Below are 17710 nucleotides of genomic sequence, written 5' to 3'. Positions count from 1 at the left end.
TAGACGTCATTAAGCAAGAGATTTATGTTTCATTTACGTCTTGGTCTCGACTTCTTAGATCAGTTGATGCTGAAAGTGCTTCTGTAGCTGAGATAGGATACACTGCTAGTCTAGGCTCTCTCTAGATGAGAAACACCTTCAGGGTTATGGGTATTAGAGGCTAACAAATAAGAGGGGGAAGAATATTGTTCAGCAGGTTCCTGTCCTACTTCTGTCCCAGTACAAAAGGACCAGGGGGGCACTCCATGAAGTTAGCAAGTAGCTCATTTAAAACAAATCGAAGAAAATTCTTTTTCACTCAGTGCACGGTTAAGCTCTAGAATTCATTGCCAGAGGATGTGGTTACAGCAGTTAGTGTAACTGGGTTTAAAAAAGGATTGGATAAGTTCCTAGAGGAAAAATCCATAAACTGCTATGATGGTAATTAATAAGCAGTAGTAGCTTGTGATCTATCTAATGTTTGGGTATTTGTGACCTGGCTTGACCACTGTTGGCAATAGGATACTGGGTTTGATGGATCCTTGGTCTGACCCAGTATGGCATATATTGTGTTCCACAACGATACTGCTATTTATGTTGTGTAGCAGTTTTTATTCTCCTGTTTTGGTAATTGTCTTTATATCAATGTATCCCCAGTGGGGTCAGATGGCAGGCTGTTGACAACCTTTCCCCTCTCCTCCTACTGTACAGGATCTCAGTCTAGGACAAAAGGCTGAGAAGAGATGGTTCTTAGCTCATAACTTACACTCTGCACCTGGATCCCAGCCAAGAAGCCAAGAGTGATACTTTGGTTTATTTGATCTGAAAAGAAACAGAATGGCACTGCAGTGATCAAGAACCTGGAAGTTATTTTATGTAGAACTTTCATGTCAACCAGCGGGAGTTTGTTGTTTTTTTGTGTTCGGCTGCAGAGAATTATTTTATTTAGTCCTGGAGAGCTCTCTCTGGTTCTCAAAACCTCTCTTCTGCAGTGCTCTGTTGAACCAGTTGTTCATCATCAGCTCTGACGAGCTTTCATATGTGGACAAAAAGTTTGAGAAACTTTATTTTATATTCTTTGTTTCCCATTGTTGTGGGTGGGGATGGGGGGGGGTTAACTTTTATCTTTTTATTAAAAAGTTAAGTTTATACATAACTTCACATATAAAATTTGAACAACATTTTAAAACTCAACTTGACAGTTTTCATTCTACATCCAGTTCTCTGCCATCCCTTCCCTTTTCCCCTTCCCCCACCTTCCTCCCCTGAGGCCAGATTTCGACAAAAGCTACCTAAAGTCCAACTGAGAGCCTCAGATTATGAGGTCCCTCTAAGTACATGCAAATTGCTACATTCTAAGTTTTGCAATTTTTTGTACTTGTCATAGTTTAGGATGTCAGCATGTCTTAATCCACCCGTGCACCCATCCTTCCAGTTCTTCCCTTGCCTTTCACACTCCTCTCACTATTGCTGGCGCATTAAAGCAAACAAAAGAACCTTAAAAACATAATATCTGGAAGGGCATCAAAATACATCCTACTCGTTTTCATTTCTCTTCCTTACTCTCCCTCTCCCTAATACACTGTTTACAATTAGTAAAACGAAAATTGACACCACTGTCCAGTCAAAAATGTATTTATACTTTCAGTCAGCATCATCCTTAGCTTACCTTTCACTGACCTGATGAAGGCGCTATAGCTCTCAGAAGTCACAAGCACATTAGGTTAATCCAATGCAAATGCATTAATTTTATTTATTTTAAAAAAAAAATTCTGTGCTCATTATCCAAAGTTCTAAAAGGCTTACATCAACCAAAAAGACAAACAAATTCACAAAGCATCTTGAGAATGAAATAAAGCATTTGGCAGAAGTTGTCATGCCGAAGACATCAACAATAAAATAAATTAAACACACCAAGCCTCATTAAAGTCTAGCCTAGTTAAAATACTGCAATTACTAGCAAAATAATCCCAAAGAGCAATAATGGATTACCATATAGCAGCTAGTGCCCTGAATATATCAGGTTCCAATCTATACTGGGGAGGGGGGCAGTGACGAAGGAACTCAACTATCTTGGCCTTAAGAGCGCAGGCATCCAGAAGGGCTAATCAGACCCCAGCACTTATTCACGTGCGGTTAAATTGTAAAAGGAATGCACATGTGCCCATAAATGCGCGTATTACAGCATGAGCAAAAATACACCTAATTTTATAAAGTGCGCGTGTGCATTTAAAATGCTATTGCCGCTTGTGCTTCTATAGTCTTTACATGCGTATCTTGCATACTTGGGGAAGGAGGGAGAGAGAGAGACTCTGTGTAGAGTCAATCTGACATTCTGTATACATGTACCACTCTAGGGGTGGGTTTTCGGGAGTGGGGTCGGGGTTAGGGAGCGTGTTGTTACAGACACATTCAGAGGTATTCATAGTAAAATTGATGTCACTAAAGGATTATAGCCCTTATAAGTGATGAAAAGGAGTAGATTTGTACAATGCAGCTAGCACAGCCGTGTACAAATCAACTCCTCTTGTTAGAGTTTATTAATGGTTTTTTATTAATTGAATATAATTGATTAAGTATTTTGCATATACTTAATGGATCACCATTGCTTCAGGTAATGCAATGAAGTCAGATGCATATTTGCAGTTTCTAGTTAGTACAACAGAGCAATCCATTGTAAACTTGTGCAGATTTCACCAAGAAAGAAATTCTACAAGTTAACTAATCTCAGATTACTTAGAATCAGTTCTCTGACTTTTGCAATACTATTAGTAGTTAAGAGTCTGTTTTCTTACCACACTGAAAAACAATGATTGAAGCAGGAAGCCTCTGTCCTGCTGGAACAGAATGCAGTCTGTCAGGTACAGGGACATCAGAATCAGCTGCCTGAAGGCTGATCACAGGAAATAAGGCAGAGATGCATCTTATTTATTTATTTATTAAATATATTAATCGCTTTCCAGATTTACAATAAAATCTTTCAAAGCGATGTACGCGTTATTAAGCAGAAACTTAAAACATCAATAAAATCATATACATTTATTTAGATATTTTATATACCATCGTTCTATGTATAGATCACAACTGTTTACAAAAGTAACAGTCATAGCTATAAATTAACAAATAAAGTCGGGTTATAGGCATTAACATCTATCAAATGAAATGTTCTAATATATTTGACTAGAGATCTGGGTCATAGGTGAGGATTACAGACAATAAAATAAAATAATATAACAACTTTCGCATTTTAATCGCTACATTATATTGATTCTTACATTCTCTCTCTCTCATTAAGTTTATTCCTCATGCTTCAATAGTATCTCTTGTCCTTTTTATTGTAGTTCTCTTCTTTCAGATGTTTCTAAGTTGGGTTATAAGCATTTTTGAATAGCCATGTTTTTAGCTCACATTAAATCTTTCTGTCTGGTATCAAACGTAGCTTCTCAAGCAGGGAATTCCAAAGTTTTGGACCTGCTATAGAAAACACATGATTTCTTACATTCGTTGGATGTGTGCTCCTTATTCTGGGGACAGTCAGTAGACCTTTATTTTGAGATCTTGTGTTCGCTGCGGTGTGTGTGGTTGTAATGACAAGCCTGTCATACTGGTGTTTCTCGAGTTAAGGATTTTGAATAATAACATTCATACTTTAAAATAGATTCAGGATTGCATTGATAGCTAATGCAGTGAGATCAGCGAGGGTGTTATGTGATCGAATTTCCTAGTTCCTAACAAAAGTCTTGCAGCAGCATTTTGTAGTACTTGCAATGGTTTAAAGAGATATGCAGAAAGGCCAAGCAATAAGGAGTTACAGTAGTCTAGGTTTGAGAAAATTAGAGTTTGCAATATAGTTTGGAAGTCTTCGAGAGTTAATAAATGTTTCAACCGATGTAAAATATGAAGTTTGGCATAACCCGTCTTGATTAATTTATTGATGTGCTTTTTCATAGTAAAGTTCTCATCTAGCTGGATCCCTAGATCCCGTACTTGGTTTGAGGGAATAATTTGAAAATAACATATAAAACACATTGTAAACATTTTTCAACACAACCATTATTATTAATCCCTTCCTGAAATTATTCAACCTCAGATGACATGAAGCAGCTTCTATGTAGGAATCTTCAGCTCACTGATTTGGTATAGGGATCTTTGATCAGACTCTGTCTTCAGACCCATGATTGCAGGCATTATCTTCTTGGGCGTGTCTGCTGGTTGGCTAGGCCCAAGGATGAGGGCAGGCTCTACTGATGGTGGCGACCCTGCTGATGCTAACAGCCCAACTTGGTTATGGCTCCTACCCCTTGTTTTCTTGTTCCTAGGTTCCACTTTATAACAAATGAATAAGCAAGATTACATGAGTATTGATGAGGACCAAACTCTTGGTCTAAGTCTATATTTCGCCTACATTCCTAAACTGTTTAGGTAGAATTTTCACACCTAACATCTCAGGGTTAACAAGAGGCCTCTCTCTACAACTTATCCATAAGGCTTGTGTTTTTCCTGGGTTAAGTCTTAAGCGCATGTTCTCAAGCTATTTGGCCACTAAGTCAAGATATAAATTAACTCTATTCATATCCAAGATCTGGCCCAGGCCAATGTGAGTGAGGATTTGGACATCATCAGCAAAGATGTGACATTCAAGGCCCTGCTGATTGATTAACTTGGCTAGAGGGGGCCATACAAATATTGTACAATAGGGGAGACAATTCTGAACCTTGAGGCATCCCACAACTTATTTGCTCTGCCTCTGAAACTCTCCCCTTCCAATATTCTCAAACTGACTTTCCCTCTTGGAATAAGGAAACCACTGAATCATGCCACTTCCTAAACCACTATCCACAAATCTAGCCATCAACAACTCATGGTCCAATGTGTTGAATGCCATTGAAAGATCAAGGAAGATTCACAAAGGATCACCTTCTCTATCAGCTAGTCTGCTGAAATTATCCATTAAGCTTAGCAATCAGCTCCCTGCTGGCTTTGAAACCCTGACTACTTCATATGCATAATATTCTGTTCATTCAGATATCGTAAAAATTGGTTGTAGCATAATTTCTCGATAACTTTAGCCAAGAAAGGGAAGTTAGAAATTGGGCACTAATGTTCCAACTTATCCAAGCCTTCCTTGTTTAATATTGGCCTAACCATAGCTCCTTTCACTTTATGGAGCATCCTCCCCTGTTGTAGTGATAGATTTGCAATCCGTGCCGAGGCATTGAATACTTTCTTTCCAAACCATGTGATAATCTTAGAATGTGCACAAAAAAATAAAGGAAAATATCCTTTTGATTTCCTGGTATCTGCCCATTATGAGTAATATTTATTTCTCAAAATACGCTTGTCTATCTTTTTTAATGCAAACCTTAGCTAGTATTAGAATCATTCAAATTGCATTGCAGATAGTTTGAAAATGTAATTCAGCATACAGAAGAAGTCCTCTAGGCCTCACTAATTATCTTTAGCCAAATCCACTTTATCTGTGGTTAGTATAAAAGGCAGAATGTTTTTGTCAGGAGCTTACGGCTTCTCCTTTGTGGCAGGCTGCATTTTAAGTGACCGTTTAGAATGAGGTTTGGCCTTTGAAAAATGGAAAAAAAAAAAAAGCTTCTTTGATAGAAGACTTAAAGGAACCAGTAAAGGCTGTGTGCAAGTGCACATACATTTAATCTCAAGCCTGTCTCTATAAGAGCTAATGCTCTGAGGAACTAAGGATGCAGAATTGCTTTAGTACAATGGTTCGGAAAATGGAAGCACTGAGGTTTTTTTTCCCTGGCCTATTTGCCAGGGGTCTGCCTGAATTTATAACAAACAAAAGGAGGCAAGTCTCACACATCTGTTTTGTCCTTTCCAAATTTAGTTCACCTGGAAGCCCTCTGAACCGCGATAGTTTTATTTTCAAAATGTAACAGTGGGTTGAGTTTTATATTTCAAGTTTTTATTGAATAAAGAGATTTTTCCAAATAATTGACATACATTACTCTTTTTTTTTTTTTAGTGTCATAATACAAAAACATTCATATTTTCATTATCCCCCCCCCCCCACAACATTCATGTTATACCATTAAATTATATGCATTATAATCCCATCCCCCCTTTAATCCCTCCCCCAATCTCCCTACACCCTAACCCTCTCCTCTAGTAATTCCCCCCAGCCCTTCCCAATCTAATCATATAAGCCTGTCCACGTACAGCATATGCCATAATTCCATATACAAAATCCACTCCTCACTTTGGGGCGAGGGCACAGTCAGTGAGTTTTCTCAGTTCTTGCACTGACCATGGTCAGAAAGTAGTTTTGGCTCTGCAGGACTGAATTTTCAAAGTCATTTACACCCATGAAACATGGGTTTTATGTACATAAATGGCTTGTATAAAATTGCCTAGGGCTCAATTTGCATAAAAATACATACATAACCTGATTTTGCATTTTTATGTATACTGGGATAGGTGTTCTGGGAGGTGGAGCTGGAACCTGATTCACAAACAATTGTATTTCCAAAAAATAAAAGTTACACCCATGAAGAGGGGTAACTTTTATGCAGCTTATTTTGTTCATGGTGAAGGGCAAATTACTCAAGCATTTTCAAAGCGAAAAGTTACATGGAGCGTTTATCTCAACCCCCATACATTTATAAAATTCCCTCCATAAGGCCATTACATTACAGATGACTTTTCAAAGGAGTTACACATGTAAGTGTAACATACTTTCGTAGCAATTTTCAAAAGCCATTTACCCACATTAAGTGCGCTTAACGCAGATAAAACTTATGGACTATTCAAAGACTTTTGAAAATTGCTACAATCTATGCTATTGAATTGTCAATACAGTTTACCAGTGTTAAGTGCACAGGGACAGTAACTTTCAAACAGGTGTGCGGGCACACATATACACGAGTAATCGGCGCACGCCTAGAGACACAGCATGCATGTTATAAAATAGCCAGGCATGTATGTAATTTTAAGCTTATGTGCGCCTAGCAGCATACGTCGGCTTTTGGACGCGCAACTGCCCATATTTTGTGACAGATGGCACGTCCAGCCAAGGGCCAGTTTCACCAGTTCATCCACCAGTTTGCCCAGTCTACATCTAGGTTTTCCAAACCCTCCTGGTTCCTTAGCCTGTACTTCCCCCAGTTAACTGCAACATTACTCCTCATTTCAATGGCGAGGGAAAAGAGGAATTGGATTCAGACGACAACCAAGAGGGCCCTGACTTCTATGGTCTGAGGACGGATTGGCAGACTGCTTCTACGAGCAAGTGCATAAACAAAGCACATTCAAGCAGTACAGTATGAATGTTCAAGAAAGCTCTTCACCCAGTAAATATATAATGCTAGTAGTCAATGTTTTGGGAGTGATCATAAGGCTTGGGGATAACTACGCAGAGCAGCAGTTGCTACTCTTAAGAAAAGCATGGGAGTAACCTGCACGATGTGGCAGATACTGTCATAAGAAGATTGCTGGGCAGACTGGAAGGACCATGTGGTCCTTTTCTCCGGTCATTTCTATGTTTCTATGTTTTGTGCATACATTTCTTGCAGATGTGGACACTTGGGCCGAGGGGAAATTGGCGCTACCTGCAGGGAGTGGCCCTGCAGGCCGCCACCGTCAGCAGGTAGAGCTGGCAGAAGCAGAGGCCCAACTGGAGCTTCGCCAGTACCAGCCCACGTTCCCCTTAGGTTGAGCCCTGGGGTGCCTGGGCTGGCTGGTCTTAAGTGCAGGCCTCTGTGGAGGTAAAGTTCTGTCCAGATGAAGTCATTGCAGGCCAGCTCGGAGAAGAGTGTGGCATCAGGACAAGCAGCAGTCAACAGGGTCAGGTTCGGGTTGTGGTCAGAGGCAGGCAGTGTTCTCGCAGAGATGTGGTTCAGGCAATGGTCTGGGCAGGCAGCATTCAGAAGCACAAGCAAGCAGTGGTCAGGGGGAGGCAGAGATCAAGCGGTGTTGAGATCCAATCCAAATCAATGCCAGAAGTCCGGTCCAAGATCAAGCCAGAAGATGAAACGCGGAAGACAGATGAAGGAAAGACTGACCATGAAGACACAAACTCGGGAGCCGACCAGACTTCCAAGGAACCAAGAACAGGACACAGGAACAACACACAGCGGAAAGCAGGACCCAGGAACTCAGGCAAAGCACTACTCCAGGAGGAATCGACTTGTTGGCAAGGCACTGGAGGGGTCTCAGCCTCTGCTCTTTATAGGGCTGGAATGAAGACGTCATCAAGGGGCGCCTCAGAGGAGTTCCCGCCACTGGCCCTTTAAATTTAAAGCAGTCGGCGCTTGTGCGCCCTAGGGAAGGCAGGGCCACAAGGTTCGGCAGTGTCCTGCCACATAGGAGAACGGCAGCTGGAGCAGCACAGCGTGGCTTCCTGCTGCATTCTGAGGAGGACCCAATGTCGGTGCCTAGCCGGGAGTCCTAAGGCAGGCATGGTGGATGGCCGCGTCTTGCTAGGGAGGCGCGGCGTTGAGAAGCCGCAAGAACAGACCCAGGCTGGAGGTAAGAGCAGCAGTCTGTGGGATGGGCCCATGGACCGCCAATCACAACACATTTTTGCCTAAAATTGTAAATATGCGCATATTTTTATGTTTTTAAAATAGCATGTACACTCGTACAACCTACTTACATGTGTACATGCTAATTTTACACTTGCAAATAATTTCAAAATTCACTCCTTTGAGTTTTGTCTACTTTTTTTTTTTTTTTAAATTTATAGTTTATTAAATTTTCTTCAAACATTCTTACAATGCAAAAAAGAAAAAAAGAAAATGTTGCTTCACATCAACACAACTTTCAAAGAAAATATACTTTGCCCACTTTATATCATGTGAATACAATAACCAGCCCACATAATGGGGAGCTTAAAACAAGAATTATAACAAAAAGAAATATCTCATATCAACATGAATACATTAGGAGATTGCCATTTTTTATACCTGTTACCCCTTTTATGGAGGGGGTTCTTCTTTGTCTATCCACCCTTATCTACAAGAAATGTTTCTAAATGAGGTGGTTCAAGAAACACAAATTTATTTTTCTGAAAAGTGATTAAACACTTACACGGGAATTTGAGATAAAAGGTGGCTCCTAAGGCAACCACCCTCTGTCTCAAATTCAGAAACTGTTTCCGCCTCATTTGAGTATCTTTGGAAACGTCCGGAAATACTTGAATTTTCTGACCACAAAATAAAATTTCTTTATTTCTAAAATATCTCTGGAGGACAAGGTTTTTCTCATTTTCCAAACCAAAAGTCACTAACAACGTAGCTCTTGATTGGATAATATCATTTGATGATTCAAGGAAATCTGTTAAATTGGGACTAGCTGACACTAACATATCGATACCTCCTTCAGGGGTCGATATATCCCTTTTTTTTATAGGTAAATAATACATTTTTGAAACAGTTAATTCCTTAGTTATACCCAAAATTTCCCTTGCATATTTACTAAGTAATTCTTGAGCAGATATCAATCTAATACATGGGAAATTTAAAAACCTCAAGTTATTTCTCCTTAGAATATTCTCATAACCCTCTAGCTTCTTGTAGATAATTAAAGAGTCCTTTATAGATGCTGTACTGGCAGCTTGTAGTGTTGCAACCTGTACCAGGTTTGACTCAGTCACAGTCTCTAAATGAACAATTCTTTTATTGTGATCCTCCAAGTCTTTCTTAGTTTCCAATGCCAAGGTAGTGGATTGACTCATGGAAAGGGCTAGCATCCTTTCCATTTTGGAAACCACCCTCCACACATCTACCAGGGTGATGTTATCTGGAGGGACTTCTTCGACATTTAATTCACAAGGTAACATATTTCCCAACTCATTATTATTAGTACTAGTCCCATCCTGTAATCCTGGTTTTTGAACTCTGGACTCGGGCGATGTTAAGGCTACAGTCTTAGGGTCAGAATCTCTACTGGCCCCACTGTTTCCAGCAGTTACATTAGGGGACTGGTCAGTGGCGGGACTATCGGAGGCTCCCGACGAGAAAGAGATGTCCGGAATGACTTCTCTGATATTCTGACTTACCCTCCGAATAAGATGTTGATCCATCGGGCCTGTGACGTCTCCTCTTACTGGTGTAGATATCGCCATCTTAACTTTCCTTTTCTTTCCCATCCAGAGCGCAGGAAATCTCCAACAATGAAAGAGTAAGAAAAAAATCGCCCAGGGGCGCGCCCCTTTGGCACGAGGCTTCGGCGCGCCGGCGGCTGCCCGCTGCTGTCCTCGGTTTAAATAGGGGACAGCAGCGCGGTGATGACGTCATGAGTAGGCGGGGTCTGCACTCGGTTCCTCCGTCTCAGCGTCCCTTCTGCCGTGCGGCTCTCACCACGCTCCGATTTTAACAGCACGGCTCTCCTCCAGGTCAGCTCCCGCTTCTCCACCGCTGTCCTCGGTTTAAATAGGGTACAGCAGTGCGGTGATGACGTCACGAGTAGGCGGGGTCTGCACTCGGTTCCTCCGTCTCGGCGTCCCTTCTGCCGTGCGGCTCTCACCACGCTCCGATTTAACAGTGCGGCTCTCCTCCAGGTCAGCTCCCCTAGTTTTGTCTACTTTTTTCTTTTGTTTTGACTTCACAATTTCCTTTTGTTCCTTTGGACTTTATTGAAACCAGCGTCTGTTGCATTATGACACTATAAGCCTTCATTCACAACCATCTAGGTTGTTTCCCCTTCTTTTTGTAGCTCCCTCTCAGCTTAGTACCGCCATAACAGCAATGGTTCTTGGTCCGAGGTCGCAATCCACAGAACAACTTGTTCATAAAGGAAGTAATTTTTAAAAGGATTTGCATGCATGAAATTTGGTTTTACACGTTTAAATGCACTTTACTCAGGGCTTTTGAAAATTGCTACATTAGTTAAATTTACATGTTTAACGCCTTTGAAAATTATACCCTATACTTTTTTTCTTTATTTTTAGACCACCCCAGGCAACATCTCAGACCATTTATTTTAGGACCATTTGTTACTTATTTCCTCCTCCCTGTCTTCTGCACACGGAAGCTGGGTCATTTCAATAGGGCACATTAGTAAGGAACAAATATTCAAATTCTGAATAGCACTTAATGAGCCAAGAGTCCTTAGCTGTAAGGTTAAGTATGATGATTAGAACTCAGAGCTGAGAGTCAAGACTGTTAGTTATATATCCAGCTGATCCAGCAGAACTCTGTGGGGCGTTCAGAAAGTGACTTTATCTTGCATCTTAGTCCCCTCAGTTCTAATTGCCTAATAATAATCATTTTCCCTTCTTTCCTCTAGAAGCTGTTATCCAATATGTGTGATAACAGGTCATTCAAAAGGTGGCAGCTTGTGTATTTCTGAAACACTGTAAGATGAATTTTAAAAATGTATGCACATAAAAATTAGCATATATGCATTTAGTTGCCTCTGCTCACATATTCTGCATTTTATAAATGTAAAAAATAAACACGTATTTTCACTTTCATGTGCACACACATATATGCATAAAAAAAGGAGCGTTCCAGGGTGGGGCTATTACTTACACGTGTGACGGACCCCTCTATTAAGCCCTGGGTAGTCCTAAATTCAGAAAGCATTCTAGTGCAGATTATTAGAAGTAGAGGAGGCTCCATTCAAATGCAGCCCCTCCATGGAGGGTGCTTGGGTGGTCCATCTCCTGAGAATTAACAAAAGCAGCTTGTAAGAATGAGTTTTGGTGGCAGTACAGAACTGAGTTGAAGTTAGGAGGAAGGAGGAGTCTCTGCCTTTGTTATTTTTTCAGCCCAATTCATAGATGCCTGGAAATAGTTTTATAAGGGCTTACATCTCCTCTGAGGCAGAAATAACTTTGTGCTGAAATATACCAGGGCATGTGCCCAGCTGCATAGCTACTTGCATATCTCTTGGCCCTACCCTGTAACACCCATGCCCCGCCCACATTCCTGCCCTCCCCCCGATGCAAGATATTTGTGCGTCAGTGCTTATGCGTGCATGTGGGCAACTTATAAACCAGGTGGACACACATGTGCTAGATGCGTGCCCGTCTCATGATTTTGGCGCCCGCCCGGATTTTAAAACACACCGTTGGTGTGCCCATATACACCACCTATATGGTTACGAGTGCACATGTTCATGAATCTTATATTGTCCATGCAAGTGCGCGCACATTATATAAAATATGCCTATTCATGCACATGTGTGCTCCTAATTTTAAGCATTTACACAAGGAAATGTTTTTCGCGTATTTTCCTTAGCACGTGTCAGCTTTTACGAATGCAAGTCAGCACATTTTTTACCGTGCACACATGAACGAAATTACTAGTTTTACCAATGAGTCTACCAGTTTGCCCAGTCTGTCTCTAGGTCATCTACACCCTCCGGTTATTCAGCCTGTACACCCCTCGGTTTACCCTGACCCTTCACCCTGTCAGTATTTGGTTAAGTAGTATAATTGGTTAAGTATTAAAATTCTACATATCCAGCTATGTTGAAAAACTATGCCATGTATCTTTTAGGGATGTGCAGGCCAAATGTTTTCGTCGCATTCGGGATACGTATTCGTGGATGGCCGATTCTGTTTCATGCGGAAGTATGGAAAATTCCATAAGTTGCCGATCCGTCAATACGTTTCCCGGTTCCCTAAATAAAAATTTAAACTCCCCGACCCTCCTTAACCCCCCCCCCCCCCCAAGACTTAACAAAACTCTCTGGTGGTCCAGCGGGGAGTCAGGAAGCCATCCCTGCACTCGTTTGCGATTTCCTCACGGCGCCGATAGCCTGTGTCACAGGGGCTGCCGGTGCCATTGGTCAGCCCCTGTCACATGGTCACCGGCGCCATCTTGTGCTCCTACCACGTGACAGGTAGGTCATGTGGCAGGAGGTCGCTCCAGGACCCTCGTTGGACCCAACCGTAACTTTTGGCCAGCTTGGGGGGGCCTCCTGACCCCCACAAGACTTGCCAAAAGTCCAACGGGGGTCCGGGAGCGGAAGCGCGGAGGAGCACGTGACGCCGGAGTGGAGTGATGCCGGCGTCACGTGCTCCTCTGCTCTGGCGTCATGTGCTCCTCCGCTCCAGCGTCACATGCTCCTCCGCGCTTCCGCTCCCGGACCCCCGTTGGACTTTTGGCAAGTCTTGTGGGGGTCAGGAGGCCCCCCCAAGCTGGCCAAAAGTTACGGTTGGGTCCAACGAGGGTCCCGGAGCGACCTCCTGCCTCATGACCTACCTGTCACGTGGTAGGAGCACAAGATGGCGCCGGTGACCATGTGACAGGGGCTGACCAATGGCACCGGCAGCCCCTGTGACACAGGCTATCGGCGCCGTGAGGAAACCGCAAACGAGTGCAGGGATGGCTTCCTGACTCCCCGCTGGACCACCAGGGAGTTTTGGTAAGTCTTGGGGGGGTCAGGAGGGGGGGGGGTTTAAATGTTTATTTAGGAGGCCAAATAAAACGGATATCTGTTTTATACGTGGGGGGTCGCGATGCGTTTCGCCTCCCCACGTATTTAACAGCAAAAAATAAGTTGCAGATTACAAATCCGTGGAAAACGGATGCACATCCCTAGTATCTTTTAGATTCGCAAGCATGTCGTTTGGTAGATATATTTTATATAGTTTGCACACAGTTGCGCGCACAATATAAAAGGCCTGAGCATGCGTACCTCTAATCATTGGGGCATGCATAGGTATGTTTTAAAGTTAGCCTCATATTTTTAAAATAGGTGGGCAAAGTATATATGATCAATGCATTGATATACGCTGTTTCAGATCAATGCATTGCATGTATTTGTGCATAAGCCTACATATGCACGTATGCTGTGGGGTAAACATATGTGTATTTTGTAATATGCACTTATCTGATACGCGCGGGTTATAAAATACTAGCATAAATCTACGTGTGGCCATATACGCACGTATACGCCGCCACGCATAATTGTTTGAAAGTTATCCCCTGAGTGTTGTAATTTTAAAAAGTACTGAAATCTTTCAAGTTTGCATTTTGCATCGATTGTAACAGAAAAAAAAATTAGAAAGTTCCCATCTTTAGAAAATGTTTGCTGAGATTTAAAGATTCAAGGGGTAATATTGCAACCGCCCAGATAAGAAAGTCTGCAAGTATGTGCATGGGTTGTGCCATTTTCAAAGCAAACTTACGCAGATATGTTTGCTTTCAAAATTATGCCTCACAAAACTACCTGCTCACAATTATACTTGACAATTTGTATGCAGAAAATTTCAGTGGAATTCTATACCATACTTTTGACAATCCAAAAGTATGTGCTTAACTGCAAAACCCACCCCATCCCCCAGGAAAACATAACGGACAGACACAAATAATTTTACCCAGGGTCATTTTCCTGGGTAAAGTGCGCTTTCACCCACAGAAATGCTTTTGAAAATTACCCACAAAATTAAAGAAAGAAATCCTAGTTTTCCTTCAGAAATTCTCTGTCCTGGTTATTTTTCATTATAGGGGAATAGGTATGTACTGTACGTATTTTACTAACTGCTATCCGATTGCATGTGAAAGCAGATTTATAGAGATAAGTGGAGTTTGGCTGGGTTCATCCTTGTCATTCAGCTCATGCATGGATGCCTTAGTTTCTGGTTTCAATCCCTGTTCTTTCAGAAAAGCCATTGACTCATATTGGTAGTGGCTTCTCTTTCATAATTTGTACCAGCATATTACAAGTAATTACTGATTTCTTGTGTGTGTGCATGCAGGCTATGTTTGCTGCCGTCAGCTCTATTCTAATTCAAATTCTTGCTGCTAAGCAACCCAAATTTGGCTAATATGTGGAGTATGTTCTTGCTGCATGCTGAAAATGTCATTACAAAAACAAGCATTTTCAATAAAACAGATAAAAAGAAAAGTTACTAGCGATAAAATATAAAATAAATCCAAAGTAGCTTCATCACAGTGCACTGATCTGCTGTCTTATTCTTTCCTCAGTGTGTCAATCCTGATTTTCAATACTACTCGACAGTGCTTTGTTCTGGTAAAGCAGTTCCGCCCAGGTAATCCTCTTCATCAGCTTTCCTCTTGCTGTCAAATGAAGCAAGCTATTAAGGTTTTAGCAGTAAAAAGGTAGTGGGCTTTGGCGAAATCTCTGTTCCTTATTCCACTTGATTGCCCTGGATTCTGACTGTACATTGTCTGGGGAGGCATGAAAGCAAGGGTATACACAGCTAAGGAACATGTGGGCCATTGCATCTCTACGTTTGATCAAGACTCTAGAAGACAGATACAGTGCTTGAATAGTTTCAGGCTTCTCAATTAATTTAACTAAGTACTAGTTGTTAATAATTTTCCTATTCCATTGTGCTGCTTAGGTGAAATTTTATTCAGAACCTTATTTGCTGAAAAAAACTTATTCATCCAATGAGATTAACTCTTTGACTAGTCTGGTAAATAAAGTCCCAATCGATGAATGATAGGTGTCCTCTAAAAGGAATGAATTGTTCAATCTTAAGTCCTTATTCATAGTGGGGCAGATTTTAAAACATATGCGTGGGCGTAGATTTGTTCGCGCAACCTGGCGCAAACAAATCTATGCCCGATTTTATAACATGCGCGTGCTGCTGCAAGCATGTTATAAAATCCAGGGTCGGCGCACGCAGGGGGGTGCACAATTGTGCAACCTGCGCGTGCCGAGCCGAGCAGCCTGCCTCCGTTCCCTCAAAGGCCGCTCCAAAATTGGAGCGGCCTCAGAGGGAACTTTTTTTCCGGCCGCCCCCCCCCCCACCTTCCCCTCCCTTCCCCTCCCTAACCCACCCCCCAGCCCTAACTAAATCCCCCCCTATCTTTGTTGAGAAAGTTACGCCTGCCCGAGGGTAAAGTGGCCAGGCCCCGACACAGGCCGGTGTCGGGGCACCCGGACATGCCCCCAGACTGTGGCCCTGCCCACGGCCCCGCCCCCAGACCGCCCATTTTTCAAAGCCCCGGGACATACGCGCGTCCCGGGGCTTGCGCGCACTGCAGAGCCTATGCAAGATAGGCTCGGCGCGCGCAGGGGGAAGCAGGGGTAGGTTTTCGGGGGTTGCGCACGTATCTTATGCACGCAACCCTTTGAGAATCTATCCCAATGGGCCTGATTTTAAAAAGCCTTTGCATGCTTAAAATTGGGTTTTACAGGGGTAAATGCCCTTTACCCATGTAAGTGGGCTTTTGAAAATTGCTACAATGTATGCCGTTGAATTTTCCATAGGATATTCATGTGTAAATGCACTTTCCGCATAAGAATAGCTTTTAAAAACTGCTACAACTGTATGTTACATTTACAAATTTAACTCCTTTTAAAATGACCTCCTTAGGAAGTCATTTTCAAAAAGGATTTATCCATGTAAAGCTGGTTCTTATGCATGTAAATGAAATTTTGAAAATTGCTGCTTTTATGCGTGGAACTCCTTTGAAATTTCACTGAATTTTTGTTATGCTCAAGCTTGTGAACCCTTGGGCCGACGGGAGGGTGGTATACCTTAGGAGGTGGATCCTTAGGTTCTCCCGTTGGGTGGCGAGGCGGAACAGAAGATGTGACCGGCTGACCCTCGGCACTGGAGACTGAGGTGACCAAGGAAGCAGAGGAAGAGTCATGACGTCGAAGAAGCCAACTGTGTCTTCGCCACTGGAAGCCCGCGGTACCCCCAGGAGGAGCCCGTAGGGACCCAGGCCACTGGGACTTAGGTGGACCTTTGAGAGGTCAAGGAGTCGTGAGGTCGTGCAAGGGCCAACTGGAGCTTCACCCCTGGAAGCCCGTGGTCCCCCCCGGGATGAGCCTGTAGGGACCTGGGCCGCTGGGACTTAGGTGGGCCCTTGGAGACGGTGGTCCAGAAGAAGTCAAAGGTCAAGTGCCAGAGCGTCGTCGCTTACCAGTCCGAGTTCACACACCAAGGGATCGCCGCTTGCCAGTCTGAAGTCACACACCAGGAATCACCGCTTGCCAATCCGAAGTCAGGAACCAAGGAATCAATGAGACGAGACAGGAACCAGGAAGCAAGGATCTGAAGCACAAGAAGACTCATCGAAGCAAGCAGACCTGACAAACCACGGAAGTTGCCAAGTCATGGAATGAGCAGAGGAAACCTCCTTTTATACTTCCTCTGATCCGGTGCTTAGGAAACAGCTGTGGTCAATTAAAGGGGCGAGGTCCCTTTAAATCTAGGAAGGAGGCGCGGCCTCACGCCTAAGATGGTGGCGGCCATGTTGGATTTCAGCCGCGGAGGAAAGGCTGCCCGATGCCGCAAGGGAGGAGCAGGGATGGCTCCCAGCTCGGCGTCCTCCGTAGAGGGCCTCACTGATGCACGGAACCGACGGGCATCGGGCTACTGGCGCTTCCCCGATGTTGCCATGGCGGGTCGCCGTTGTGGGTCAGGTAGAGGACTGCGGCCGTGAACGGCCGCGGAACACAATAGTACCCCCCTCTTTAGGGCACCTCTCCAGAGGCCTGGGTTTAGACGGATGGTCTCTATGGAATTGGTCAAGCAAGCCCTGGTCAAGGATGTTGGCCAACAGCTTCCAGGTGTTTTCTTCGGGACCGAACCCCTCCCAAGCTAGCAGATACTCACATTTCTTTCGCACGTCCAACACCTCTCGGACCTGATAAGTGAGGTCCACTTCAGAGGCGCTAGGTTGGGGAGTCGGAGGCATACTGGAAAGCCAAGATAGTACCAAAGGCTTCAAAAGGGAGGCATTGAACATGTTGTGTATCTTGAGTGAAGGCGGTAGTCGAAGTTGGTACGACACTGCACCAATCCGACGGAGGACGGGAAAAGGTC

At 43.2% G+C, this 17710-nt stretch overlaps 1 protein-coding gene across 1 annotated transcript in view; it reads left to right on the top strand.

Annotated features, from left to right (window-relative positions):
• NUDT14 (nudix hydrolase 14) overlaps positions 1–17710 on the top strand; it is a 177772-nt gene that overhangs the window by 104902 nt on the left and 55160 nt on the right. The window contains exon 3 of the mRNA XM_029598096.1: positions 14889–14953. Within this exon, the coding sequence (XP_029453956.1) occupies positions 14889–14953 (65 nt within the window). The remainder of the gene's footprint in view (positions 1–14888; positions 14954–17710) is intronic.

The sequence above is a fragment of the Rhinatrema bivittatum genome, chromosome 4 (assembly GCF_901001135.1).
Source record: "Rhinatrema bivittatum chromosome 4, aRhiBiv1.1, whole genome shotgun sequence".
Classification (NCBI taxonomy): domain Eukaryota; kingdom Metazoa; phylum Chordata; class Amphibia; order Gymnophiona; family Rhinatrematidae; genus Rhinatrema; species Rhinatrema bivittatum.
This window is presented reverse-complemented; position numbering and strand designations above follow the sequence as displayed.